A 27,664-nucleotide genomic window follows, 5' to 3' on the forward strand; every position below is an offset into this window, starting at 1 on the left:
ATCAGAATAAAAAAATACACTCTCTGTTGAATTTTTTCTTACAAAACATTCCAGACTGAGAAAACAGGCTTTCAGGAACAAATTCACAGAAACTAAGAAGGCTGAGACATACAAACATTTGACCAATCATGCACTGCACAGACACATTGCACTGAGGACTAAAGAACTGCATAGATTGAAATGCTGAGTAACCAAGGACAGATGTCATCCAAAGAGCTTTTAAAACTATACATTTCATTAACAGTTGCTAATTTTTTTTGTCTAACTAGCCCTACTTAACAGTTGCTAAATTTTTTTGTCTAACTAGCCCTAAACTGATTTGCAATCTTACGTTTTCGTTCTACAGGAAACTTTCACACACATTACTAGAACACAAAGTCTGAGAAGCAAAAAATTAGGCCCCAAGTTTTATTGGTTTTATATACAACTTCATTTTATCTTTATAACAGTATCCAGGACTGAACAGACTAGCTACAAAAACTTCAGCTGGTATTTCTTTTTCTCTTCACCTTTTAAAAATGGCAAACAGAAAAGCTTTCAAAGCTTTAGCTGTGCCCCAGACAGAAAAGAGTCAATAAAGGTACTCTAGAACACAGTCTTAGCTGAGAAGCAATACAGAATTCCAACTTGATTCAGCTGCTTGAGGAGGTATGGGATCCATCATCTCAGCAGCCTGAAGTCAGATTACTTTTTAACTAGTTAGATGACCTTTCAAATGTATCACTCCACATCACTCCCGGTCCCAGGGACAGTACTGATAGTGTCCCTGCTTACTGTAGCAGCCAGGAAGAGTTTGAACTTGCTTTTAGTATTTTCTGTTCATTCTTCAACACACAATTTCTTTGTGCCACTAAAACCAGTATTTACAGTTCAGTCCTGTCCCTTTACTATTACCAAAGCCTATTTCAAGGATCCAGACTTGTCTCATGTTCTTCAGTTTCATCAGGTAGTTCTTCAGCAGATGCATCACACACATTGTCCTGGCCATCTGCAGGCTGATCTGGCTCATCAGGGTCCCCAGCTGCAATCTGAGTTGTTTCTTCTTCCTCTTCTTCCTCAACTTCCCCATCATCCTCCACATCCATCTCAAACACCCTGATGTGGCGGAGGTTTGAACTTAGCTATAGAGACAGTAAGAAGTTCCTGTTAATGACCAAATAAGTAAAAACACCACCCGCATTTTAATTGTCAGCCAATAGCTTTGAAAATAACCTGTATCTTTGAAATTAAGGTTTCAAGGTAATTAGCAACTTTTTTATTGCTCTACAGGCTGAGAAGTAAAGCAAGCAGATCTATTACCTTCTGTTAATGTTTTTCCATCCTGTGCTATTATGGCATGACTGTATCCTGACACATTAATAGCAGATTATGAAAAAATAATCTATTTGTTAAAAAAAAAAATTGGTAACTTTTAGGATACCATTTCAGTCAGCACACTTCCTTTAATAGAAAGACTTTTTCAGAAATACTGCACTTACCACACAAGAAACTTTTCTAATGCCATTTACAGAAACATACTGAGCTTTCATGTTCTCCAGCACTCTCCACTGACTCTCCAAGAAGACAGTACGTGTGGGTATCTCACCGCTTCGCTCATCCAGCCTGCACACAGCAAGGAAAAAAGCACAAAGATGTTCTGCAAGAAACAACTGCAGCTCTAAGAAAAACCTCCAGTTTCTTATGTCTAAATTTCATCATATGCAACAAGCACATAAGCCTCTGAAACCATCACAATGCCACTATGATACTCTAGAGCAGGAGATCCAACTGTAGAGACACAGCGCGTTCCAACTGAGTTAAAAACATTACAGCAGGTGAGAAGGGAACTGTAAAGTCTGATCTTCCCACAAGAAACAGCTGTAGCAGGATGTGGGTGGCTTTTTTCAAACCTCTCCTCTGCACAAAGAGGAGCTTCCAAACACAATCCTGGATGCAGTGCCTCTCCTTACACAGAAGTTTGGCCTCCATGACCTTTCAAATATGCATCGCTACCCCACTCATAGGGATTGTATGAAGATATTTCCTACCTATTACAGCAGCCAAGATTATTTTGACCTTGCTTTTAAGATTTTTTGTTCATTCTTCAATACACAATATCTTTGTGGCATAAAAAGTTAATTTACAGTTCCGTGTTGCTGTTTATTTTGAAATAAAAATGCATCTTAAGCAAACCACCAGAGAAGAATGGGAGAAAAGTAAAACCAAGGAACACACAGAAACTAAAGGTTTGGATTCACTAATTGAACTACACTGGCCTTTGTGTGTGTGTTCACTTTCACCTGATACTCTACCTCTGCCAATGCAGACAGCAGTACAAGTTCTGATGTTTTAAGGTCAAGCTGACAATATTTGTAAGGGCGGCAACCAGGGAAAGATCAAGAAATACCTTTGTATTCTTATTACAAGGCAGAGGTATAGGAGCACATATGCTGAAAACATCCTAAATTGTAGTATTCTGACTAGCAAAGTCAGCATCTTCTAAGGAAGATTTCTGATTCTGCAAGGTGTCTTCAGCTGATCCTTCCATTTCATGACAGCCAGGTACAGAAGTAGTATCAGTATCAAAAAAACCAAAACCGACCTCCCAAAAACCAACAATTACAAAACAAACTATTTAGGAAGCTTCCATCTCCCCCATCCTACTCTCCTGGCATAATAAGAGTTTCTGTCTTTAAAATATTTATACACGTGCAAAATATGAGTAACTGTACACAATCACAATATTTGCTTAATTTGCTTTTCAGTTCTACATTTTCAGATTTGCTCAAGGTTTTTCAGTACCTTTCCATAGAATCCCAAATGAATTTCCTGTCTTGGTCCTCATCTGTATATACTGAAGATAAAGGCAGCTGAGCCAAGACTCTCTCCTTCCCCTCTTGTTGCACACTCTCTTTCAGAACTACAGTTACAGTTTCATCATCATAGAAGTGAGCATCCAAACAACTGTAGCATCTAGAGGAAAATAATTTAGAAAGCATCAAGTAATATAAGAGAATGCAGAACTAAAATATTTTAAAGTTGACCAGCACTCATGTTAAAAAGTATTCAGTACTTAACAGTGAGCTTCATTGTACATAATTACAAATAATAAAAGAGGTCAGTTGTGCAGCTATGACTGAATGATAGCCATAACCTGGCAGACTCCTGCATCATGCAGGAAAAATTATTCTGAAGGGGAAAAAAAAGCAACTCACAAAAAACCCTTACCATTTGTAAGGGTTTGTAAGCAACCTTCACATTTCAGATGAAACACAAGAAACACCAAACATAAATACCAAAGGAAATTTGAAATACAGCTGAAGGTACTGAGGGCAAATCACATCTGGCTTTTCTACATGAAAAGGGTGAGTTTAGTCTATCATATGCCTTCTAAGATGGCTACATTCAGGCATACCAAATCTTATCTTACTTAAAGAATATCACAGAGATAAACAATACTTGTTTCCAGCTAGATTTGTTTCTTGCACATGTGTTAAAGCTTTAATTTTTAACTGGAAAACTAAAATTTACTTGACTTGGAGATGAAGTGCAAAGTAAGATTTACACTATTCTGCAGCTTCATGCACCTGTGCCATTTCTTACACCCTGATTCACCCAGGTGAGTTAACTTCAAAGGTAACAATGCAAGAAAATTAGCAGGAGATATGATTTTAAATTCAGCAATATGCAAGAAAAATCAAATATACTGACCTGGAGTCTGAGCTCTCATTTATACTGTTGTTCAAGAAGTTTCCAAACTCTACTGCAAGAATCCCATTACTGACAGACCTAGAACAACAGAGTTAATTGTCTCAGTGACAAAAACCTTTCCCTTCACAGAGAATCCAAAATCTCTAACAGCAACTGTGGTATAGCACAACACATGTCTGCATGCCAAAATTATGTGATTGGTGGATGGGAACCTTTTAAATTCTTCTGCTCCTCAGAAAAACATGACTAATGGAGTCAAAAGGAAAACTACATCTCTTCTTCTTACGCAGAGAAGAGAAAGCCATCATTAAATAACAAACTGCAAGACATTAACCAAAGAATACCATTTGCAGTAAGACAAAGCAACAGTGGAAGCAGGATTCTTTGTAATTTTTCAGAAGTTGCACAAATAAGTTATTCTGTTAGCAACAATCTAATGGAGTATCAGTTTTTCCTTATCCCAGAACCATCTTGGGTCTTGAGATGAGATTTTCTATGTCTAATACAACAAAAACTTCTGCTGCAGCTCCCTACTGCACTTAATGTACTCCTAATTTTCTCTAGTATTCAAGAGAGATTGTATTCATGGTGCCCATTCCTTATTTTTACAAATAGATTTAAATTGTGTCTCTGTACAAATATGGCAAAGCTCACACACCACTTTTTCCCTCTTTTTGTCTTACCTGGAAGTATCAGTATGTCTCCTCAAAATGTGTATTTTAGAAATAGAATTTTCTAACATGGTGAAGAGAACATAATGTAAATTAGATGTTTTGTCATTCCATCTGCAATGTGGGGGAAGAAATGAAAATTTAGATCAAGTTTTAATAACTGGTAAACTACATGGAACAAGGAATAACAGCATACTTACAGAAATGGTAATTTAAATAACTGAGGTGTGGAATCTTCACTGCAAAGGAAAGACAGAACAGTTTATAAAATGCTACTCATGCATGGGTTTTAGTTGCACATTTCTTTAGCTGCTTTTAGTAAAGAAATACCTTTGAGAAACTTTGTAGAGAGATATGCAGACTGCTTGATGCACTGACCTTCCAATTACATCCTAACAAATATAATAAAAATAGGCCATAAAATGCAGGCAGTTATTCATAATTATACATATTTTTAAGAAAAAAAACCCAAAACCCAACCAACCTACCAACAACCTCTGAGTACATCTGAAAGAAAACTCCACCAATATTTACCCTGGATAAACATCCCTAATGCAAACACTACTGTCACTTCATACAATTGTTTCATGTTTCTCCATATTAGAATAATGTATTGCCAACTAACACAGTCATAATACAGTTATTTGGTACACAGCACATACACACACATATCACGTATTTAACATCAAAACCAGATCCCAAAATCATGTGAACAGAATATGTTAAAAAAATCCCCCACTGTGCTTTCCCTGGCCAAAGGCCCCAAGTTATAGGCACTCAAAGGCAAAGATTAAAGCTTCAGGCCTTGCTAAGCATGAGTGCTTCCTTCAGTTGACCACTACTCCTAAAAGAAAGTTATCATTTGTAAAAACAGAACTTACTGCTGGCTTTTGTAAACACTGATCAATGACCCCTTCCATTTGCCTTTTGACAAAATGCAATGATTTCTCAGGATAGTAGGGAAACAGAAGTGGGCTTTCTGTAAACAGACAAAGTTAATTTTAAAAATGCTTGTATCTCTATAGAAATTATTATCTCTAAAACCAGATTTTCTAAAGACTATTTTCCAAACAAAAATGCTATCATTTTCCCCCCTTTTATTGAATAGGCAGAAAAAGGCAACTGTGGCAAATGCTATTATACGCAGCTTATGCTGTCAGGGTTTTACAGTCTTTGGTTTCTAAAGTTAAACTAGAATAATTGTCACCATCTGCTCTTTTTAGTCTCTTACTTCCTATACACCACTAATTAACAAAACAGTCTCAGACTGCAGTGAAAGAGAACAAGTTAGGACACTTCTCACAGGTAAAACCTAAGCATAACTATTACTTTCTTGAACTGGAATTAAGATATCCGAAAAATAGACCTCTTCTGGGATTCCTTCCAAGCCAACACTTCTGAGACTGGTACAGAAAAGATGGGGAACTCCCAATATCCAGAAAATGATAATTTTCTGGGTAAGCCACTACATAAACCCTGTGCAAAATATCAAGGACCATTTATTTTACTCCACTCAGATGAAGACCAATGAGTAGCACTACAGAAGTAACTCACAAGCATGAAAAAAGATAACTTTTCTACACTGGTTACATTCAGCATATATCTTGCATTCACTTCTTTTTCATGAAAGCACGTTACCTTTAAGATGAGTACTATCTTTAAGAAAGTTAAACCACTGATTTCCCTCTATGTTAGGCGGTGATACAAGGTCATCATCTTCATCTTTCAAGTACTAGAAGAGAAACACATTTTTAAGACTGTAATTTAAGAAAAAGGAACATTAGAATTCACCTTCACTATTGCCCCTAGCAAGTATATTGAACATTTCTTGTTAAATAAACATGCCACAGTCTTAAAACTAAATATTCCACCCCATCTGGAAACAATAAGAAAAATCAACTATTGTTTAAGATCACATGGTGATATTTCCTTAGAAACTGATTTTTAAATCAAGTCTGAACACAAATGTTTTGAAATGCAGTGATTAATGCCATACAGATAACCAACATAAGTTTTACTGAAGCTGGCTTTTAGAGTTTTACTACTGCAGCAAAATATTTTTGTCTTTTCCTAAAAATACAGCATGTGTAAAGTGAAACTACAAGGTTTTAAACCCTCATTTTCCTAATAATAAGGTGAAACAATTTACTCTTTTTTACCACTACTGGTATGTGCAACACAGAGCAAAAAGGCCAAGGAAGCAAAGTGGACACAACTTTAAAAGCTTCTCTATCTAAGAATTTTCTCATTTATTCTTTTTGCATTCATTCGTCAGTTCTTTACCTGGCCAACTCTCTCCACATTGAAGTATTTTCCTTTACGATTGTAAAGTTCTGGTGCCTAAAAAAGTAATGCAAACAAACCCATCATTTAAACACAAAAATAATGAGAAGTAGTGAACAGAAAGATGATCAAATTATTTTATTCTAAGATTTTTCAGACTCAGCTATTGTCAGCAAAAATACAGTCAAATCATGTACTTGGAAAACCAGTATCACTGACCTCATTGAAGTGCTCACTAAGGAAATCGGCAACAAATGTGATATCTTTCTGAGTCATCTAAAAGGAAAAAAAAAAAAACAGTGAGAAAAGCAAAGGGTAAGAAACACATTTCAATGTGCACAGAACACATGTTCTATAGGCTGCACAAGCACATCTCCCTCAGCCTATGCTCACAAGGCAAGTGTTCCAGCCTCCAACCTGCTTGGAAGTGCTCTGCTGAACTCATCCCAGACCATTCTTGTCTTGCACAGAATGGTCCCAAACTGGAGATGCAACCAACAAGTGCTAAATAAGGACAATAACTTCTTCCCTTGACCTCCTGGCCGTACTCTCATTACCACAACCCTGGTCACCCCAGCCCACCTTCACCAGGGCACACGGCTGGCTCCTGCCCAGTGTGCACCCAGTGATTCCCACATCATCTCGGCAGAGCTGACATCTTCCCAGCCACATGAGCTCCGGCGGTGCACTCACAGGGGGTCAACCCACCCCACAACAGCACCTTGCATTTTGTCCTTCATGAACTGCAGGTGGTCCCTATCTGTCCATTCCTCCAGCCTATCTATTTCTGGGGCACCTCTGCCCTCGAGTGAGGGCAGAATGATGGTGGCTGCAAATTCAATGCAGGTATTATTGTATTATTATATTATTGTGTTGTTATATATTCCCTCTCCTCTATAGGGACATTGACAAAGATATCATGATCTCACTCTGGTTAACTTCATCATTTAGGGCACATAAAGAGCTGCTATACAGAGGCCTTGCATACCCAGTGTACTAAATACAATAGTGTTAGCAAAGAAAACAAAAAATAATTCAAGCACGACAGCATATTAGTGTCAATGTGCAGGCATCAACTTTCTCAAAAAAATGACACAGACACTACCCTCTGGAACAAAAAGGAACCTTTAATTCTGCTTTCAAGATGAGCAGAATATCGAGGCTATCACCATTTATCTGAAAATGTTACTCTTACCTTGTTCAGCTCTGGAAGCACATGATCTTCTGACATCCTCAACATGGCTGAGGGAAAGATTATATTCTTATTGCATTAATACTGTTTTCCTAATATTCTTAATTTTTCACATGTATGCAGCAAGACACTGCTGTTGTTAAAAAAAGATTAATTTATCAGAAGCAAAACAGCCTGGGATGAAGAATTAAAAGTCAAGACTGAAATTAAGTCTCTCTAGTCTGACTATCTTACATCACAAATCTTCAAGAATTTTTATCTTTAATCTTCTCCAACTGCATTCTGCCCTATATGAGATTGAAACAAAATTATTATGAAAAGGGCTCATTAGAATTTGTTCATGTCCATACTAAGAGTACTAAAATAGATATATATAAAATACATGAAAACTGTCATGCTCAGAAAAATGTGTTTTAAGAGAATTGCACAGGATTAATTTTAAATCTGCAAGGCTTGGATAAAGTTCTCTGTTTAGTCTGAAATGAAACAAACAGTGAACCTAATGTTATGACAGAGAACTTATATAGCTCTGCTTTCTGCAATTTTTAAATTAGAACTCTCATATTCCTGCTAGTAAGTGTAGTAAGTGCTAACACTGCATATCTGGTGCTTTTACAATATCACTTAGTTAGATAATTAGTTAGTTAGATAATACCACTTAGTTTTTGTAAAGAAGTTCTAAAAAGATCAAACAGAAGTTATAAACTTACTCATAAACACTTATAAAAACAGGCAGGCTAAAATACAGCGTGCTTCACTTCCTTCTAACATTTTTTCTGCAGCTACCCAGACACAACTGAAGGCGGCTACTAAGTCCAAGTGCACATTCAGAGTGTTTACATCTGTGAAGAACCTTACAAGTAACTAGGCTTTCACAGGACAAAACAGCAAGGAACAGAGTAAAAGAAAATAAGGCTACAATTCAAATTTTGTGTAGACTAAAAACAGTCCTTTATTTTTCTCCAAATCAAGGCCAGCAAATTGCTCATGAAGCAGAAAACAGTCTGGAGCAGTATTACAGGTGAAGTATATACAATACCCACTCTGCATATACTAAGTTTAATTGAGAACTGACAAATTTATAATCTGTGTTTAATATTATAATTACTCTTGCCACATCAACTATATCTCTTTATATGTCCAGAAATTTTCTATGATAGAAAAAAATAGATGGTTATAACTAAGACTGGCCTAGTTACTTGTCTGCATTTCAATGCTTACAATATAAAACAGATACTGGATGGTTACTGTGTGACCAATCTTACCAACATAGAGCCATCGAAAAAATGCCTTGAAGTTTTTCATACTACTGTCGATCACTCTAAACAAGAAACAAGAAAAGAAATTACAAAATCTGACTGTCACAAGCTGCTTCATGCTTAAGTCCCATCTTTACCTCAGAAAGGCCTGCAAGCACTGTCAGTTTTTTTCAAAATGCCCAATGCAACGCTTCAAGTAAGACTGTTCTTGTTGTATGAGTCTGACATGCAGCGAGACAAGATGAAAGCTCACCACCAACAGAGGAGTCTTACTCTCCCAACCTCCTCTATTCCCAGCCCATCAATCTCCTCCAATACAAGACCAAATAGGAATGCTTTTTAAACTCTCCAGACTTTATACTTACTGAAGCAGCTCATTTGCCTTCAGGATGAAAGAACCAACAGCAGTAATAGCCTCTGTAAAAAAAAAGCTAACCATTATTATTAACCTTTCAAAAGCGAAATCAGAGCAGGTAGGTAGCACACACACTACTGTACCGTCAATTCCAGATGCATCTAATCCCAGAGACTCATATTTTTGTTTCCATAAAGCCATTCCTTTCAATTCACTCAAGTGGTATAAAAGTGCCTCAGAGCCACTAGGAAGGCAGAGGAAAGAAGCATAATTTTTTATTCACACTCTGAAAATTCAGTGCTCTGCTGCATGCTACGTTTTTATTATTTAATGCACAAAGTGCAAAGCTTTATAAGGTGGTCATGGACATGAACAAGAGGCATGGTATCACTACAGGAAAAGTCAAATATTGTCTCAATGACAGTTAAAGTTAGTGTGAATATTTTTCACAGATCCTATTAAACACACCAGGCAGCAATTTACAGGTGATATACCATGAATATCATCCAAAATACTTCACTAGTTCTGTACTATGCAAAAGTAAAATAATGTTTTGCCATGATCACAATCTCCACACCAGCACACCAACACAGAAAGCACCAGCAAGACAGCATATTGTCTTTTATCAAAGGATATAATATGCCATTTAATCTAAAATTCATGAGAAATTCTGTGACTTACCTCTGCAAATGACTTATAACCAACTTTTGTATACTGGAGTAGGAAGACTCTATGGACTGACCAAGTTTTTTTAAACCCTGTTAACAAAAAAATACAATAATGATCTCTTAACATAAAAATGATTAAAAGATATTGAAATAGATTAGTTTAGTATGTTTTTAAAAATGTCAACATACCTTTACTGTCAGTTGGTTCATTAGTAATGCCTGAAGTTCCAGACTGAGGAAGGTAGGGAGAGAACCAAAAAGCCAGTTAATTTTGTGTTTCAACATCAAGTGCAAAGGCATACTCAGATAAAACAACAGTAACTACCTTGCTTTGCCCCATAACAACAGCTGCATAAACTCATCCTGAACAGAAGTGGTTGTATTCTTTTCCTGTCAGTCAAAATGATTGAAATAGATTGGTGAAGAGATTAAATCCAGCCTACCAAATTATCTCACAAATACTCCATATAAAGTATTTCAAAGAACCCACCCGTATCTTTGAATGTTGAAATCAGACTACTGATCACTGAAAATTTTTAAATCACTGAAATTTCTCTAGTATTCCAAGTTATTTTCAACTGCATTACCCAATAAAAATTCTAAGTAGTTTGCCACCAAGAATCTATTTTTAAAAATAAACAAATTACAAGATTAATTAACTTCTGGCCAAGGTCAATGAACACAAAATTTAAGCAAATCCAATAGCATCTTAAACACGGATAATTAGATGTGCTCTACAACTCAACTAGGCTGTAAGTGTTGTTACTGAATATTTACAGTGATCAGTTTATCAATGACTTGAGTACAAAGAGCACAGCCTTAAATAGAAAGCAACTGATCTACAGCTGCACAAGCTGAAAAGTAATTTTTTTTTTAAATTCAGAATAAATAAAAGTATCACAATACAACTATGCTTGATTGTACACAGGTACCTTCAGCCAGCATCAGAGCACTTGACACACAACAGCTTCCAGGCTGTCTCTGAACTTAGAGACTCTCATCTGGAGGCATCATGCTTAAACATTAAGATATGTAATAGACTAACAACAACAACAGAACTACTGCAAAAAGTGTTTTTCCAAAACAATGGTAAATCCTACAGTACCTGTACAAACTTTGTTAGTCGTGAGTCCATCTGCATCAGTATTTCTTCCCATGCTTCACACATGCATGTCAATGACAGCTTTATATACTGTAATACAGAAACTGGCATTAGTATTATTTCCTTTCTCCCTTTTAACAACACATTCGAAAAATGGATGTTACAATATAAAGGAAATACACACTGTAGATCTTATATAAAATTTATTATCAAATTCCAAGTTGGAGCTCTACATTTACTTAAAACCAGCTCAAGCTTCTTAGAGCAAAACATTCATTTCACTTGCATTAGAATGTCAAAGCCTACAGAACCACAAGACTAAAAGGATGGTGAAACACAACTGTACCTGTAACAGAGTTGAAATGTGAGTAAACTTCCGGGCCATTCGAGTTACCTCAGGTAAGTAACTGGATAACAGACTAGTGTCCAACTACAACAAATGAAAAAAGCAGCAGTTAACAGATTATTTGTCTTTTAACAATATATAGATTACAGAAATTAAAAGACAGATTGGAAGGACTCACAGAAAATCTCTTCATTCTCAACTCTTTCAGGTTGATTTTAAAAGGAATATACATTTAATTCAAAGAAGCAATAACTATTTTTAATACATCTATAAAAACCCCTGATAAAGTTCCACATTATGGAGTTCTAACAGCAATAATTTTAAGGATGACTGTTCTGGAAAGATAGGATAATCAAAAGCATTGCTGTTATGCCCTTGCGTGCAGAATGGAGAAAATCTGAATAACTGTAACTGTAATTGAATAAATTCACATTATTCTAAAAGTAGTATTTTAAAAGAATGGCTCAGATCACCATTGTCAGCCTCATCAGTGAAACTGCATATTAACATCATAAATTCAGAAGCTAAACCAGGGTTAATTTCAGAACGTAATTTCAGGCAGTTTTTGTTATAATAGGAAAGCAATAAAGCTACCAGAATGTAATTTAAAAAGCAGTTTTACTTTTAAAAAACATTTTTAAATTAGTTTACTTACCTGAAAATATGTTATCTCTGCTTCACTGTCTGGAGAGCTTTGTATCTCTGTGATAACTGACAGTGATTTCAAATCACTAGACAAACACAGTCCACGACAAGAACCTGCCACCTGAAGGATTCCAGTTTACAAGTTAATAAAACATTTCATTTCCTCCAAGACATTTACTGCTCTAACACACTGACATACAAAGATGACTGTGTTCAATGGCATGTAAAAATGAAGTGTAATTTTCAGCTACTGCTCTGGAACAAACTTGTTCTTTTTGTTGTGTATTAACAGTACATTTTGAAATAAGAGTTTAATTTCCCAGTTACAAGGTCTTTCCATCAATAACCAACAATAAACAACCCAATCAATTAGTTTCTTTAAATTCAGCAGCCCAGTTTCACTTATGTTTAAGCATATGTATATTTTCATTCAATTCAGCTGTAGTTTGGTGTATTATGAAGAAAAAATATGGAAAGGAACCAAACATACCCCATTTACTGTAGCAATCTTGAACATTCCATAAGCATATATCTCAATAAATCCTGAGCTGCCACCAAGGACAAGAGCATTAAGTCTATAAAAATAGAAGAATGTGTTGATAAGCATACTGAAAAAAATTTGAATTCACACAGGTATAATTCTTAATACTTAAATTCCATCCTGCACAAAAGGAAATACTGTTACCTTCCACAATTCAAGAAATTTAAAAACAAACTAACAAATTAGCTTGGATTTTATTGATAAAACCTGCCTCTAACATTTATATTAAGAGCATTAATTACTACACTAACTGAGAGAATAGGGAAATAATAGCACAGTTTAGTCACAGAGTCCTTTTTCAATAAAAGTAACAAGTTTCTAGCAACCTTCCCCTTACCAATGCAGGCTACAAAGCGTTATTGCAAAGCTAATTTGAATTACCCTGATTATATGCAGAGTGAGTTTGTCACAGGCACTCAGTGGCACTCCTCAGCACCTCAAAGACAATGAACATTTGAAATGGAGGTGGCAGCAATAACAGCCACAGAAGTAAGAAATGCATCAGAAACAGAAACCCAGTTCAAAGATACAGTCTGGGACAGACAGGTCTATGTTTTCCTCACTTATTAACACCAATGAGCTACACTGACTTGGGAAAAAGCCTACAAATACAGGAAAATTAACTGCAACTTCTGCCTGTTACATATCTAAATAAATATACATTGAAACAGCATATTTCTGTTAAAGCCAACACAGAACTTAGGAAAATAGTATCTTAAAAACTTTTGGTTTGATTAACTGAGCAGATGAAGAGAGCAGAGAGAATTGACAGACAGCTCACTCTCTCCCAAGCAAGGAAATCCTACTGTAAGGAGAGCTATCAAGTTTTAAAAAGGAGTAACTGGTGATAGACAGAAATGCAGATTAGAATTAAGGAGGGTGGTTGTTCTGTGTGGTGAGACTGTAAGGAACAGTGAAATGGAAAAAACAAGGCACACACATTAAGTGCCCCCCTCAAAAAAGCAGTAAAAGGCACTGCACAAAGCCAGTCTCAGTCTGCTAAATTACACTTCCACCAGCTGCCCTTCATTTGTCCCCTAATAACAGATGTTTATTTTAAAGTAACACTGATACAGTTAGTTTCAGAGCTACTTTTAATTTTAGATTTGTCACACTCATACAAACCCCCGGGAATTCTCTGTATAGAACAAGCATTCAAAAATGTCTCCAAGACCATTTTAAGTAACACATAAATCAGCCTTCAAATGCACCCCAAGAAATCTGCTACGAAGATATAACACCAACAGCAGTTACTGATAAACTGCCTTATAATCCCTCTAAACTAAGGAGAAAAGGTGACTGATGGAAGCTTTAATACAGTCTTTGAACTTTATCTTTGTACATAAAAATATACTCCATATAATTTCTCTCAGACTTAATAAACAATTATAAATAACAGTAAATTCAATTATCCATTATTTTAACCCTTTAAAAAAGCAACTAAACAAAAAAACTCAACTACCAACCCACAACCAGAATTTACCTGACATCACCCAGAAGCTTCATAATCTCATCTGACTTTTCTTCACTGAAAATACAAAACATGTGATTAGGGCTTATGTAGTTTTTCTCAATACCAGAAAACAAAATAAAACGAAAATATAGTGAGTTATAATATGACAATTTCTTACCTGAAAATTTTTGCAGTGGTACTGTAACTGAAAACAAAAAAAATTACTCTCAGTAACAATGATCAGATAGCTGTAGAGCATTAAAGATGAATAACCAAAACACTGACAACAAATGACAAATGGTATTTCCTCAAGCTTACTAGAGTAACACTTACTTTTTTGGTAGTGCTGGTAATTTAGGCAAAAGGAGGTTTGATTCATCTTCAGCATTGTAAAAGGAAGTGAGAACACTGAAAAAGACGTAATACTGTCTTTATTACCCACGCTGTAAAAATGAGAAGAGACTTTCTTTTCAACTCCAGAGTACATATTCAATGCATTATGCATATAAAAATTACAAATATCAGAGGATAAACTATTAAAGGTCACATAAAAAAATTATCAAGTGATCAAATCAATAAAAGAACTCAAGATCTTTTATTATTTCCAGTGAATAAAGTTTGTATCTGCTGGCTCAGAGGCTTGTCACCAAATCCTTCACTGCCTGTAAAGCAGTTACTGTCAGAGGCTGTTTAAACTCTCTCAAAACTGCAGTGCAACAGGCTGTACAAGCTAACACTAGATTAAGCAGCTCTTAAGAAGGAGAAGCACAAGATCATGCTGAAATTTAATATATTACCTAAAGAACCACAAGACTAAGGTATCAGCACTAAAAATAAGCATATGAGAAGTGTCTATTCTAAAAAAAAAAGGAAAATTTTAGCCAAGTGGTGAAAAAACCCCACAGCTGTGGAATACTGTATTACTTTATGTGACTGCTTGTAACATTACAAGTATAAATTATCAGTAAGGTGGCATTACATGGCTTGTGTTTTATCTCTTTTCAGACTCACCTGCTTTCCTCAGTTACTTCCATCCAATGCATGTATGTAATAGACAACTCCACAGAGAAGGAGTGCAAGCTTTCAGGCTTTTCTACATCACACAGAATAATCCGCTTGGTATCAGCAAGGCCAAAAGCCAAAACTACAGAAAGGCAAGAAAAATGTATAAATACCCAATATGCAAAATGTGTATTTTACACTGACCTAGAACCAAACATGCTTCTAACCCTTTAACAATAGTTCTGATAAAGTAGAGGCTTCCAATCTTGACAACTTGAGTCCAATATTATATTTTTGTCCACCAGAAAGGTCTGGTGGACAAAAAACACAAATTAGGTGTAGCCGAGCAACTTTTGCACCACTTTCTTCCTAGTTTTCTTCATTCATAATAGCAAATAGCAGGCAGAGGGTTCTGTATTTACTTCCTTATAATCACAGGTAATCAGCTTAAAAAGAAGTTTCTTAAACTCTTCAGATGCCATCATAAAACAATGTAGGTAGTTTATACCCACATGTCATGGAAGAAGATTGTTCCCCTTCTCCCACCTCCAGTGAAGCAAAAATTAACTGATTTCTGGCATAAGTTTATTAAGCAACTAATTTCAACATTATTTCTATTAATAAGGAAAAGACTTTTTTTTCTTCTCTGGTTGATAATTACAGCAATTTTAGCCTACGAAATTTTGCCTTTGCTAAGTAAGCTAAGCTCTTCAATCAATCCTGATCAGACAGCTTCTTTCCCCCTCAGTAAACTTTGTAGTTCATACAAAATATCCTGCTTAGTTAGGAGGTTGAAATTTTGCTATACTCTGAAAAGCAGCATTTGACACATAAATACGGCTTACAAATCCTTCTTGCAATTGCATTCAACAGTGTTAATCTCTCTATTGCTGTGAATGAACCTACATAAAATTAAGCCACCCTTCTCTTCAAACACAGTTTACTTGAAAATTTCCATCATCATTCATGATTTCCCATGGGGTTTTATCACACCATATCATCTCATATACTTGACATTACTTTTGCCATCTGGTCTCCAAGCAAGAGCAGTCACTTCTTTTCCCGTATTTTCATTTGGAGGCAAACTCCACACACGTTGAAAGTTTGCAAGCCGATGAAGTAAAACCTACAAAGCAAATGCATTAAAGACAAACTTAAACCACATTCTCCCGATAATAAAAGTTCAAGATGCACGGTGTTTTTCACCAGTTTTTAACTCCTGTGTTTTAAACACCACCTGCTCCTCTAGCAGACAATTCACTCCTATGCTCTTTTAGAGGGCAGCACACAGTTTACAGCAGTATGGAGAAATAAGCTGAGCCTTGCATAAGGATACAAGCTCCCAGCCCACAGGGTTACCTATCAGCTCTCTAGCAGACAGCCCAAAAGCACGAGTCTTGTCTTCATGCATGATCGCACACTGCAGTTGCAGGGGAAAAGTACTTAACATTACATTTAATTTAAATAGGAACTTCCATGCACTTTAAAATCCCACAAACAAACGAGGAGCGCATCATACGTGAATTTGTTCGGCAATCAGAATGCAAAAAATGAAGGAGCAGTAAGTATTAAGACGCTTGATTTACAAAACTGCTATCCTTAAATGCCTGGCCAGGCTTACGAGAAACATGCCCCAAGCAACAGCAAAGACATCTGGGCCTGCAGGGAGAGGCAGCGCCCGTTCCTCCCGTGCTCCTCACCCGGCACCCGCACTCACCTCCCCCGCTCGGTTGGCCAGGGCGATGAGGTCCCTTTTGGGGGACCAGGACATGAACACGACCTCCTGCGGCAGCTGCTTCTCGCCCACCTGCCTGAAGGCGGGCATGGCCGCACGGCTCTGCCGAGCCCGCCGGGCCTCTGCTCCCGCTTCCGGGGGCGGCGCCTCCCGCGCGGCAACGAGCGGGGCGGGCCTCGGCAGCGGGGCGGGGGATCCCGGCAGCGGGGCGTGTATAATAAAGGAACTGTCACTTAATTCAATCAGGTTTTATTCTGGATGTTAGCACTTAAGTTTTTAAAAAAATGGAACAAAAGGCTGACAATAAAAAATAAATTAGCAACTATGTAGCAGCAAGAAAAGTCATGTCTTTTTTTTCTTATTCTTTACTTTCCTCTTGGAGAATATGGCATGTTTCATAGCTAATCTTTTACAGATCCCCATTTTTATTCTATTTCGAGATTTCTGCCCTTTCTTTTTGTCAGGTCTGTAAAGCAAAAAAAGAAACACAGAGATTAGAATAAAATGAAAAACATACTTCTCTGTACAAATACATTTGCTAGTATTCTAAATAAGTATATGAATTATGTGACAGTATGTGAAGTACTGTCACAAAAAGTACAACAAACATTACATCTCAAAATGTTATGGTCTTTCAACTTCACAAAACTGTCCACTTTATTGCCATTATACACTCATTTTATGTATTTATTCAGCATTTAAATTTACACAGATATTGAAAACAAGAAACTCACTCATTGAGTACAAATAGCACACACAGAGTTTCATGCTGAATATATAATAGAAAGACTTAGAAGAAAGTATGTGACGTTTAACACCATTAGGAAGCATCTTGCAATTAGTACAGGACCTAAATACAACTAGCAAGTGGCTTGTTTCCTGTCTCTGACAAAAGACATCATAATGCAAAACGCTGAGTAATTACAACAAAACATACAAAATTTTCATTAGAAAAAGAAAACTCAGTTACCTCCTTCAATGAATCAGCAAAAGAACTAACTGATGGCCTGAAAGTACTAAAACCGTTCTGGCACAACTGCCAGAACAGTATCTTCCTTGACAGAAAAAAACAGATCAGGTTTCATGAAATTCTTTTAGCATCCTTTTTAATTTTTTTAGCAAAGGAAAAAGAAACATTAAGAGATGGAATTTTTATGAGAGATATATAAAATGAAACTTTTTGTGTTTAATACTCCCTAAACAAAACCCAGTTAAGTACCAGTAGGACATGAAGCAATACACCTGTACCCATCTGCCATCCAGCAGGCATCTGACGAGTCTCTGGATACTGATCCAAGAGGGTAATGGTCTGAGTCTCACTGTGTAACATAGGTACAGCTTTTGGGAGGGAAAATTTGCCTTCCACTGCTACAGCCATTCAAGTCCAAAATCACAGAAAAACCCACTACTCTGGAGAGGAATTAATAGAAGTGCAATCAATTATCCTGAACTGGAAAGACTGAGCCATCTGCTGGATCATCGCTTAGCAAATCCCATTTCCTCTTTTCAGTTAGTTCCATCTGAAGACAACCACACATCATTTATCTCTGATACATACAGGTATATGTACAGTGTTGTTCTGTATGTAACAAAAGGAAAGTCATGGAAGAATAAAAGTACTCAGTGTGATCCTCATTAATGGTGGAGATTTAGATCATACTACAAAAAGCACCTGAAGTACCAGAAGGAAAAAAGCAAAATATGCAACAGCAAAGCAAAAGAGACAGGAAGGAATAACTAGTGACTTTTAGTGACTCTTATTATAGTGACTCTTTTCTCTGCCCTTTCATGAGGAATTCAAAGGGGATAAAAGTGTTCCATTACGTCAATTTTCATTCATCTTGACAGAGCTCCATGCACCAGTCACCAAGTCTGCAGTCCATACAGATCAGTTTTGAAAGAAACCCCACAGACAGGGAATTGGGAGCCCCAGTAAGTGACCTGCCTTTTATCACACCCTCCCTTCAGTATACACTCCCCAGCAATGCAGCAAGTGGGCAACAGGGAAAGCACCTAAAGCGCAAAATCATCTTTTTCTGAATTGATTCCATGCCATAAGATCTCATCTCATCTGCATGCTGTATTTTACTGTATTAATGCAATATGACACTTACTGCCAAGCTGCTCTGCTGCGGGAGAGACTGGGACAGGCACTGCGCTTGTGACCTGCCTTGCCACAAACGAAACAGCCAGCCTCAGTCTTCTCACAGCTGTGCTTTTGAAGAGTGCAGCAGTTGCAATTGTTACAGTGAAACCAAGCTGCAAAAGAAATAACACGATTTATGATCTTGGAAAAGTTTAGAATGAATGTTCTGAAACTAAGCTTTAATATAGGCTACATTATCAGGTTTTTAATTCTGGATTAGCTTTACAAAGATAGATGTAGTCATTTTCTGGTCCCTTATCACATAACTAGATATACTGTCGAATTAAGTGTGAACTACTTTGCCATTACAACTTTTATCCTGCGTGTCATCTTCGAAACAAAAATAGTGCAGATGTTACAATGTACTCTACAGATTTTGATTGTTGTCACAGTAACAAAGATAATGGCTTCAGCAATTTATACAGAGGTATAAATACGACTAAATTTGTGCATGAAGCATAATTTTATCATGATCTCTCAAACATTTTAGTACTTGCCTACTTGTTTAGGAAATTCAAAGTTTAGAAAATTAGGAAATACTTATATGACAAATGGAAATATTTCAGTTTTGCCATGATAAATATAAATGGGATTCAGTGTGACCTGGCAAGAATTTATTCCACTCCCACAGAGTGCAAGTACAGCTAAACTAAAGAATAGTAGCTTGTGTGAAATTGAGACTTTTTGTTTATTCTGTGTCTTCTGAATTACATTTCACTTCTTTCACAGAATATTTTCTCTTCTGCTTCGGAATTTCAGTTTCTTTGGACTAAATGCACTTTTATTTAGAAAATATTTTTCTGTACTTACAGGGCTTTACACATTTTTTGCAAAGAACACAATGTTTCCATCGTCTGCCATCCTACAAAAGGCAAATAAATGGTTTTGTTTATTGAACCCCCCCACTGATTCTATCTTAAAACAGAACTACTCATGTATGGTCCCCACTGTTTACAGGAACAACTCCTCTGTAGGAAGGACTGTAACTGAGAAACAACAGTCCTGAGAGTCTGTGAAAACCACAGATGAAATTTTGAAATTGGCAAGTTCTAAAACTTCAAAGCATAAGCAAAAATGCATGTGTCAACAGACCACAGCTGGGTACGTTCTGGTCTAAGTGGCAAGCAGCAAACTTGTCCTGTCCTCTTTGCAACACAAAGGAATTAGGGAAAGAGAAATTAATTCCCAGTGGGTTATGGAAAATGTACTGTGAAGGTAATAAGTCTATGAAACTGAACTGCTCTGAGTTTCCCATGGAACTCAGTATCAGAACAGGTTTCTACCAAAGCAAGTATTACAGAGGTTGTTATCTAACTACTGCTAAGACTTCAATTCAGAAAGAAGTGAAAATACTTACTTTTGATGTACACGAATTGCATATCTCACAGTGCTGGTTACCAGAACTAACATATCGCTGACATACAGTGCAAAATCTGGGGAAAAAGATGTACTGGTCCACTATTTGCTCACAAAACAATTAATTTTATACAATCTTAACAACTAATACAAGGACTGCATAATCATTTTGTTGAATTAAAAATTCTATCTTTGCTGCATAAACGACCACTTAGGCCATTTACACACAGTACATCCATACAGTAAAATTCAGTAGTAAATGAAACTAAATTCCTCTGTCCTTGATGCTTCTCTTACAAGTTAAATTTTTTACTACTGTATTTTCAGCTGATTATCAGACATAGCTGTAAAATTGTATTGTAGATGTAGACAGTATTTCTTACAGAAAAAATAAGGAATCTAATCATTCCACATTAAAAAATTTAAACGTCTTTTTAGACATTTCAGCTCTCCTACATATGGTTTATATAATATGCAACTTTAGAATGAGACAGAAAAATGTGGTCTTAGGCCTGGCATCCAAGTTAGGCAAGACACTATGGAAAAGCACCATCCCAAACTCCTTTGGAGACTTTATGCCCTAATTAAGAACAAAGACACTCTTTCAAAAGTCACCTGAGCATTAATACATCTTACCTATATCCCTCTTCTTCAGGAAGCACAATCATATTTGGGGTAAGGTTCGTGAAAATACGGACAGGAGACTGTCTACGACCTGTCTTGCCATGTTTATACAGTGCATGATTATCATAGTCTACCTAGAAAAATAAAACCATAAAAAAATTCTTAAACTGAATGCCAAGCACAGGAAGAGCTACTTACATATTTATTATCTTTCTAAGTGCCTTCTGAAATGTTTGTGTTTATTTACAAGACTCTAACCCCAAATCAGATTACAAATTCTACATCAAGTTTTTTGACTGATTTACCTGTAAATTTGTGCAAACATAGTATTAGGCTAGACTCCCAACACTTCAATAATCATATTGTACTTATTCCTTTTTATTTACTTATTCATTTGCATGGGATATGTAAGATAACATTTCAGTTGATTACAAGAGCAACCTGCTATTAAAAAAGGATTTATAAAGCTTGGTTTGTCAGTACAAGAGATGACATTTTAACCCATCTCAGAAAAGTTACAAAGTTGCAAATCTAATCAGCCTGCTTTTTCCAGCACTGCCTTCAGAGACTTGTAACAAAAACTCTCAGCTCTGAACACTGGCAGAAATGCAGTCTAGCCTAGCATGAGTTTTCCATTTTCTTCAACAATTTTCATTCTACAAGACACATTGTTCAGAACATCAATACCAAAATTAATGCAGAGTTGTTACATGAAAAAATAAACCTTTAGCATCATGAATACCATGACTGAGCTCTCAAAACACACTGAAGTATGTGTGCCTAAACTATGCACAGAATGGATACAATATTGAAGAAGCTGATGCCAGATCATTGCTTTATCACTGACAAGTTCACTTATTAAGCAATTCCAAACATTTCCATCATTGTAATTGTACTCTGATCCCAGTAGTTGGGAGATGAAAGACCTTAATTTTGTAATACATATGTTTGGGTGTTTTTTTCTAGATCTGGGCACTACCCACTGACATTTAACATCTGTGAAGAATGAAATACTCTTCACCACCTCTCACATCTGCAACAAGCACCTGTCAGAATTAGTGCAAATTTGTTACGCTGAAATCCTGCCAAAAGAAATGAGTTCATGGATAAATGACAGATGAGTTAAAGACACGTAACAGGAACATGATCTATCACAGATATAACTAACAGAAATACAGAATCCAGGCTTCACATGAACAAGGCCCAGCTACAGAGAATCACTGCCATTGCACCTGCTTTCACTCATTGCACACAACTGGCATTTAGCAGATTCACTGGGTCCAGCCATACCTGGTAATCCATCATACTGAAGCTTGGGAAAAAGTCAAGAATGCGAGACTCAAAGAAGTATGGAAATATCCAGAACATGGGCATCTCTCTGTTGTCATGATCTAGTAATGAAAAAACTTTGGTGTACATAGGAGAAAAACATAGCACATGTAGCATGAGAAATTTACAGCGAACATTTCAAATACATAAACATGGATATGTACATCATGCTGGGCAGAAGAATTAGTTCTCTCAGGCAACAGAAAGTTTTGGCATATTCTACATGTGGAGATGTAAGTGCCATATAACTAAACTCTTGACTTCTACTTAGGTTGCTAAGAAAATGTACTGAAAAGTTTGATAGCTTTTCTCTACCTTTAAAGTCCATTTTAATTGCAAAGTAGATTGGAAAAAAAAAAAAAGGAAAAGTTTTTAAGATAGAATTTGAGAATTGGGCATTACTGAACTAAAAATATAAGGAGAGTAAATTAGGTACATGATAGCTCATCTTTAGAAATTATAACATGAGTGAGCTCACATTCATCTGAGTAGCAACAGTCACAGACTTATAAATAGGCACTTTTTCCTTAAAGTGATGTTACAGCACAAGCCACCCATCTTCCTGTAATACATACCTTCTTTTTCTGTCTCACTCCACATTGCCATCAGTTTTTTAAAACTAGAAGCCAGTGCTTCCACTAAACCTCCAAATGGGGGATCAGTTACCATAATGACTCTTTTACCATTCTCTTCACACAAGAATTTCCTGCAAGTTTCACGTGCAGCCTGTAAGAAACTGAGGTTAATTTCCAGAAATCATCATTCAAGAACTGTACACATATTGTCTCTGCTAATAAACCGATCACTGCAGAAGTTTTTACTTTAAAGATGGGACTTTGCTTCCCTCTTGTGGAGGTGAATTTCCTCTTAGGTAGCATTAAAAAGAAACACCACAAAAAATGCACCTAGATTTGAAGGACTGAAAACAAGTGGCTTGTTCAGCTAACATATAAAAACATTACTGAAAATCAAAGAACGAAACTGCCTCCTTTTCTGTAGTTCTCTTCCATTCAATTCAAAATTGACTATTAAATTTATGCTATCTAATGTTGCTTACACACCTTAATTGCTGCTTCTATTAAAATGTTCTTAATGAATTAATGTTTTCCCATGGTGTTTTCTACTAGACTAGTCATGAGTTTCTTACAAAATTCTGCATCAACAACATGCACTTTTTTACCAAAGCACTCAATAAATACTTGGCCTTACCTCTCCACCAAAGAAATGATGATTGAACATGTTGTAGTGGCAAAATTCATCCTCTGTGTAAAATTGTGAATACCTGTAAAATAAGTTTTGATAGGAGTAGAAAAATATAAATAACTTTTTGTCTATCCTAAGATAGGATACCTAAGAGTGAAAACAGGCCTCAGGAAAAACATAATCTTTGGGTTCTGATTACTGATGACACATACCAATACTGAGAAATTATTAAGTATATTACTTTTTTCATCAACTGGATATCATTTGTGTATGCGTACAGGAACAGAGATGCAGAGACAAGAAAGGGAAAACAACCACCAATTTATCTCTTAAAGCAGTAAGAATACAAATCTTTGTATATGTTCTTCAGGTACATAAACATTTGTTAAAACCTACCTGAAATCAATATCTAGCAGAAGGCTTCTAACATTGAATTCTTCTTCTTGTGATGCTTTTGACTGGATCACTTCATGAAGCCTGAAGTACAATTGGAAGAAATTTAACACATAATGATCAACTTCAGAAATGATCTTGCAAGACAAGAATGCCAGGTACTTTACTAAACATAAACCAAACAGATAGAAAAAACAGAGTAGTCTAAACTTAGATGATTCCATTTGACCTATACTCCAAGTGAGAAAAATAGGTGAGTCTTGAAAGATGAGAAGTCGGTGGAGTCTCCAGGATCAGTGCACACAAAAAAGCATAAGGTAAGAAACTCAATGTCACTTCCACAACTACCAAAGAGATCTGAAGTGTGTGTGTTATTTGCAGTGCTGCCACGTTCTTGTCTGGTATCTTGTAAGTTCAAAACTAGACCCCACTAGATGCTTGGATATATCCAATTGCTTGGATTGGACCCCAACCAATTAAAGCATAGTGAACCTCTTACTATGGGAGAATCATTGACTATGTAATCATTAGAAGCTGTACAGTTTTGAGAGAGAAATATTATTTGAAAGTGTAACAATTCTCAGTGATGTACCTGGGTGTTCCAACAGAGAGCACTCGTCTGAATCCTAAATCTTTAAGGAGATTCAGTAGGAACTGGCAACTCCTGTCTGCAAATAAATACTGTGCATTTGTTTTTTTATTCTCCAGTGGATACAGAAGCTGACTTGGACTTTTCAGCTGGGCAGTGGTGATATCACACAGGAACTGGTGATCTGAGTGTTTTTCCCATTCTGCTGGCAGTAGCAACTGCTGGCATTCCTGGCAAAACCTCCTCTTTGATAACGGCAACAGAACAAAATTCTTGTACCTTTAAATACAAAAGACAATAGGGAACAAAGTTTGGGAAATACCTCTATCAAAGATAGGAAGGGGAACTATGGAGGCTTTTTTTTTATATTTTAGGAGTTCAGACATTTACACAGACAATGCAGTTTACACTGCTCTCACAAAACTCCACGAGAATGAAGTATTATTTAAAAAAAAAATATTCAAAGGACACTTTGAAATGCATAAAATATTGTCACCAAATATAGTGGGAATCTTTATATAATAACTGGATTACAGAGTGAAGACTCCATCAACTATCAGCAAAGTCCTGTATGTTTATACACAAAATTCAGATATCACTTGCTGCTATGTTACCTTTGCTTCTTTTCACAATGTTAAGCCTGTTACTTTTGCAGACTGAAGTCAGGAATAAATTTTTTTTTTAACAGAAATTCCTAGTGACCTCTTGTAAGCACTAACTAACTGAGCACTAACACAGGAATGACTATGCATACCCCAAAAAAACCCAAGCCCCTCCACCCCAGTTCCTGGGTTGAAAACACCATGCTCTAGTTCAGTGTTTCCTGCTATTTCCTTTCCACTGCCATACAACAATTCTTATTTGCCCAAATTCATCTTTGCATATTTTAAAGAATCCTGAAATGTTATCTCTACATTCAGAGTACCTAAACCTGCATTACTACATCTTTACTGTAGAAAATACACATTAAAAATACCTGTCCACGTTCTGTCTGTGTGTAAAACAAGGCTGATGACTTCTATTATATTCTTCACGTGCTGCAAGCCTAGTTTCTGACACCTGTAAAATGTGCATACGTGAAAAGTTACAAAACTAACAGCTAATGCTGTGTGTGGCACATCAAATGTCAACATGAAAAAAGGGTGCATCAAAGGTCTCATGCTTTAGCTACTTTGCAAGGAAAAATAATCACATTTGTTGTTTTAGAAGAACAAGTATGCCTGCAGCAGAGGGGCACGCTGCAAAACAACACAAGCCTCTCATTGTGAACTTAAACTGTGCATTTCATTTTCCTATCACATGCAATACACAGAGAAAAACTCAAAAGGTGATTATGAGGAAGACAGAAAGAGCCATCCTTTCTATTAATGTGTGCCAGCAGTTGTGCTCCCTCTGAAGAACTGTGATCTGATCCTGAAAAACTGATGACAGTAGAAATGTTGCCCAAGTCTTTCATGTGAAATCATTTTACAAGCATGACAGCTCCTTGTTACGATCTGCACCTGAGTCTTTAACATTTCAGTCTCTCATTCTCTTCTCTGAGTCTTCTACTTTGTTCCCACAAAACATACTCATAGTTTCACAACAGAGTTTCAAAACATTTGGTCAAAACTTATGGAACTGTTTTGCTTAAAGGAGGAGACAGTAAAATTCAGTTCAAGAAAAGACATCATAATACAAGTAATACTCAAAATGAATGAGAAAATTGAGAAAAGAGAAATTGCTGCAGATATTTTGAGACTACTGAGCATCATGCCAAACCCCACCATCTCAGCATTTTGTATACCCCACTGTTGTTTGTATCCAATAGATTTTCTCTATCTTAATCAGGGGAAACAAGGGCATTTAGGGATCAGAAGTACCCAATTTTGTTCAACATTGTATAGCATTGCCCAACTTCCTTTATGTTTTGGCAATAGAATAACAAACGCCAGGTTTGTTCAAAATGTACACAGCCTTTCTTGAAAGCTCTACTTGAAACACACTCTCCTGACAGAAATAAGTGCTCAGCTAAATATCAATCATTACACAAAGCTTAGAAAATAGCACTTGCCAGAGATTTCCAGAATAAAATACACTTTTAAAATTGCTAAGCAGATGAAAAAATCGCCAAAGTTTCATAAAACCATAGAACGATTTGTGTTGAAAGGGACATAAAGATCCTCTAGCTCCAACCCTCCTGCCATGCGTAGGGGCACCTCCCACCAGACCAAGTTATCCAGAAGCCCACCCAGCTTGGCCTTGAACACTTCCTGGCATGGAGCATACACAGCTTCTCTGGGCAACTCTGCCAGTCCCTTGCCACCCTCACAGTAATATCTCATCTAAACCTATCGTCTTCATGTTAAAGCCATCACCCCTTGCCCATCCACCACATGCTCTTGCAAAAAGCCCCTCTCCAGGTTTCTTGGAGGCCCCCTTCAAGTATTGGGAGGCTGCTACACTGTCTCCCCGGAGCCTTCTCTTCTCCACGCTGAATAACCCAAGCTCCCTCAGCCTTTCCTCACAGGAGAGGCGCTCCAGACCTCTGCCTCCCTTCGTAGCCCTGAGTCTTCAGCATAGCCTTAAGCAGTGCTCTCTTACCTTCTCATCTTCCCACTGAAAAAAGCTACAATCCTTTCTATCCCTACAAGCCGAACAAGCATAGAATCTTCTTCCTTCCTCTTTTCCTTGGCTGGTCTTCACAAACAGAAGTGCAGGACCTAGGGACAAACGCGAGGATAGGATAACGCAGGGAACACCTGCAGACCTGTTTCACTGCTCCGCTGCAAGAGCCGAGCTTCCAGAACACTGCCTCCGCAAGGGCTGCTGCAACACAGCCCGCGCCGGGAGCGCAGCAGGAGCCGAGCACAGGGACGCCCGGGAGGTGAGCCCCGGGCCCGGCTCACCGTGAGGGCAGCTGGGCGCGCCGGGCGCCGGCCCGAGCAGGGCGAGCGCTGCGGGCCCCGGCCGCTCCCGCCCCGGCCCCGCCGCCGCCATGGCACCGCCTCCGTCCCGACGGGCACCGCGCCGGGCAGGCGGATGGCGCCCCCAGCGGACGGCGGGCCCGGGCCCGCGGCCGTGCCTGAGGGGCGCGCGGGAG

The 27,664-nt window shown here is 37.3% G+C and overlaps 2 protein-coding genes across 2 annotated transcripts; both read right to left on the bottom strand.

The window, feature by feature from the left end:
• Positions 1-411: 411 nt before the first annotated feature.
• Positions 412-17,090, bottom strand: ANAPC4 (anaphase promoting complex subunit 4). The gene is made up of 28 exons (XM_041403055.1): positions 16,925-17,090; positions 16,228-16,333; positions 15,217-15,349; positions 14,539-14,613; positions 14,384-14,410; positions 14,236-14,280; positions 12,702-12,786; positions 12,222-12,332; positions 11,567-11,650; positions 11,224-11,310; positions 10,444-10,508; positions 10,308-10,350; positions 10,132-10,208; positions 9,594-9,694; positions 9,461-9,512; positions 9,102-9,157; positions 7,840-7,886; positions 6,864-6,920; positions 6,645-6,701; positions 6,000-6,093; positions 5,243-5,340; positions 4,692-4,753; positions 4,562-4,600; positions 4,374-4,475; positions 3,691-3,768; positions 2,782-2,952; positions 1,479-1,602; positions 412-1,121 (listed from the first exon to the last, which is right to left on the bottom strand). The coding sequence occupies exons 1-28, from the start codon at positions 17,030-17,032 to the stop codon at positions 906-908; spliced, it is 2,400 nt and encodes a 799-aa protein (XP_041258989.1). The 5' UTR covers positions 17,033-17,090; the 3' UTR covers positions 412-905.
• A 79-nt stretch (positions 17,091-17,169) lies between these two features.
• ZCCHC4 (zinc finger CCHC-type containing 4) lies at positions 17,170-27,565 on the bottom strand. The gene is made up of 13 exons (XM_041403020.1): positions 27,471-27,565; positions 27,166-27,284; positions 25,559-25,641; positions 24,586-24,861; positions 23,997-24,077; positions 23,607-23,679; positions 22,973-23,123; positions 22,359-22,459; positions 21,081-21,202; positions 20,446-20,521; positions 19,899-19,950; positions 19,057-19,201; positions 17,170-17,408 (listed from the first exon to the last, which is right to left on the bottom strand). Exons 1-13 carry the CDS (start codon positions 27,559-27,561, stop codon positions 17,285-17,287), a joined length of 1,494 nt encoding a protein of 497 aa, XP_041258954.1. The 5' UTR covers positions 27,562-27,565; the 3' UTR covers positions 17,170-17,284.
• Positions 27,566-27,664: the final 99 nt, after the last annotated feature.

The sequence above is a fragment of the Onychostruthus taczanowskii genome, unplaced genomic scaffold (assembly GCF_017590055.1).
Source record: "Onychostruthus taczanowskii isolate IOZ18803 unplaced genomic scaffold, ASM1759005v1 scaffold2, whole genome shotgun sequence".
NCBI lineage: Eukaryota > Metazoa > Chordata > Aves > Passeriformes > Passeridae > Onychostruthus > Onychostruthus taczanowskii.

Bases quoted from the DNA above. Each gene is read 5' to 3' on its own strand.
- ANAPC4 (XM_041403055.1), bottom strand. From the start codon at position 17,032: ATGCCCGCCTTCAGGCAGGTGGGCGAGAAGCAGCTGCCGCAGGAGGTC. The intron at 1,603-2,781 runs GTACTGAAAAAC...TGCTGTGTGCAG, and splicing joins ATTTGGGATTCTATGGAAAG to GCTGGATGAGCGAAGCGGTG. The intron at 1,122-1,478 runs GTAAGTGCAGTA...CTGTCTCTATAG, and splicing joins TTAGAAAAGTTTCTTGTGTG to CTAAGTTCAAACCTCCGCCA.
- ZCCHC4 (XM_041403020.1), bottom strand. From the start codon at position 27,561: ATGGCGGCGGCGGGGCCGGGGCGGGAGCGGCCGGGGCCCGCAGCGCTC. The intron at 25,642-27,165 runs GTAAGAGAGCAC...CACATTTTACAG, and splicing joins TTCAGTGGGAAGATGAGAAG to GTGTCAGAAACTAGGCTTGC. The intron at 23,124-23,606 runs GTAAGGCCAAGT...AGTTTCTTACAG, and splicing joins ATCATTTCTTTGGTGGAGAG to GCTGCACGTGAAACTTGCAG.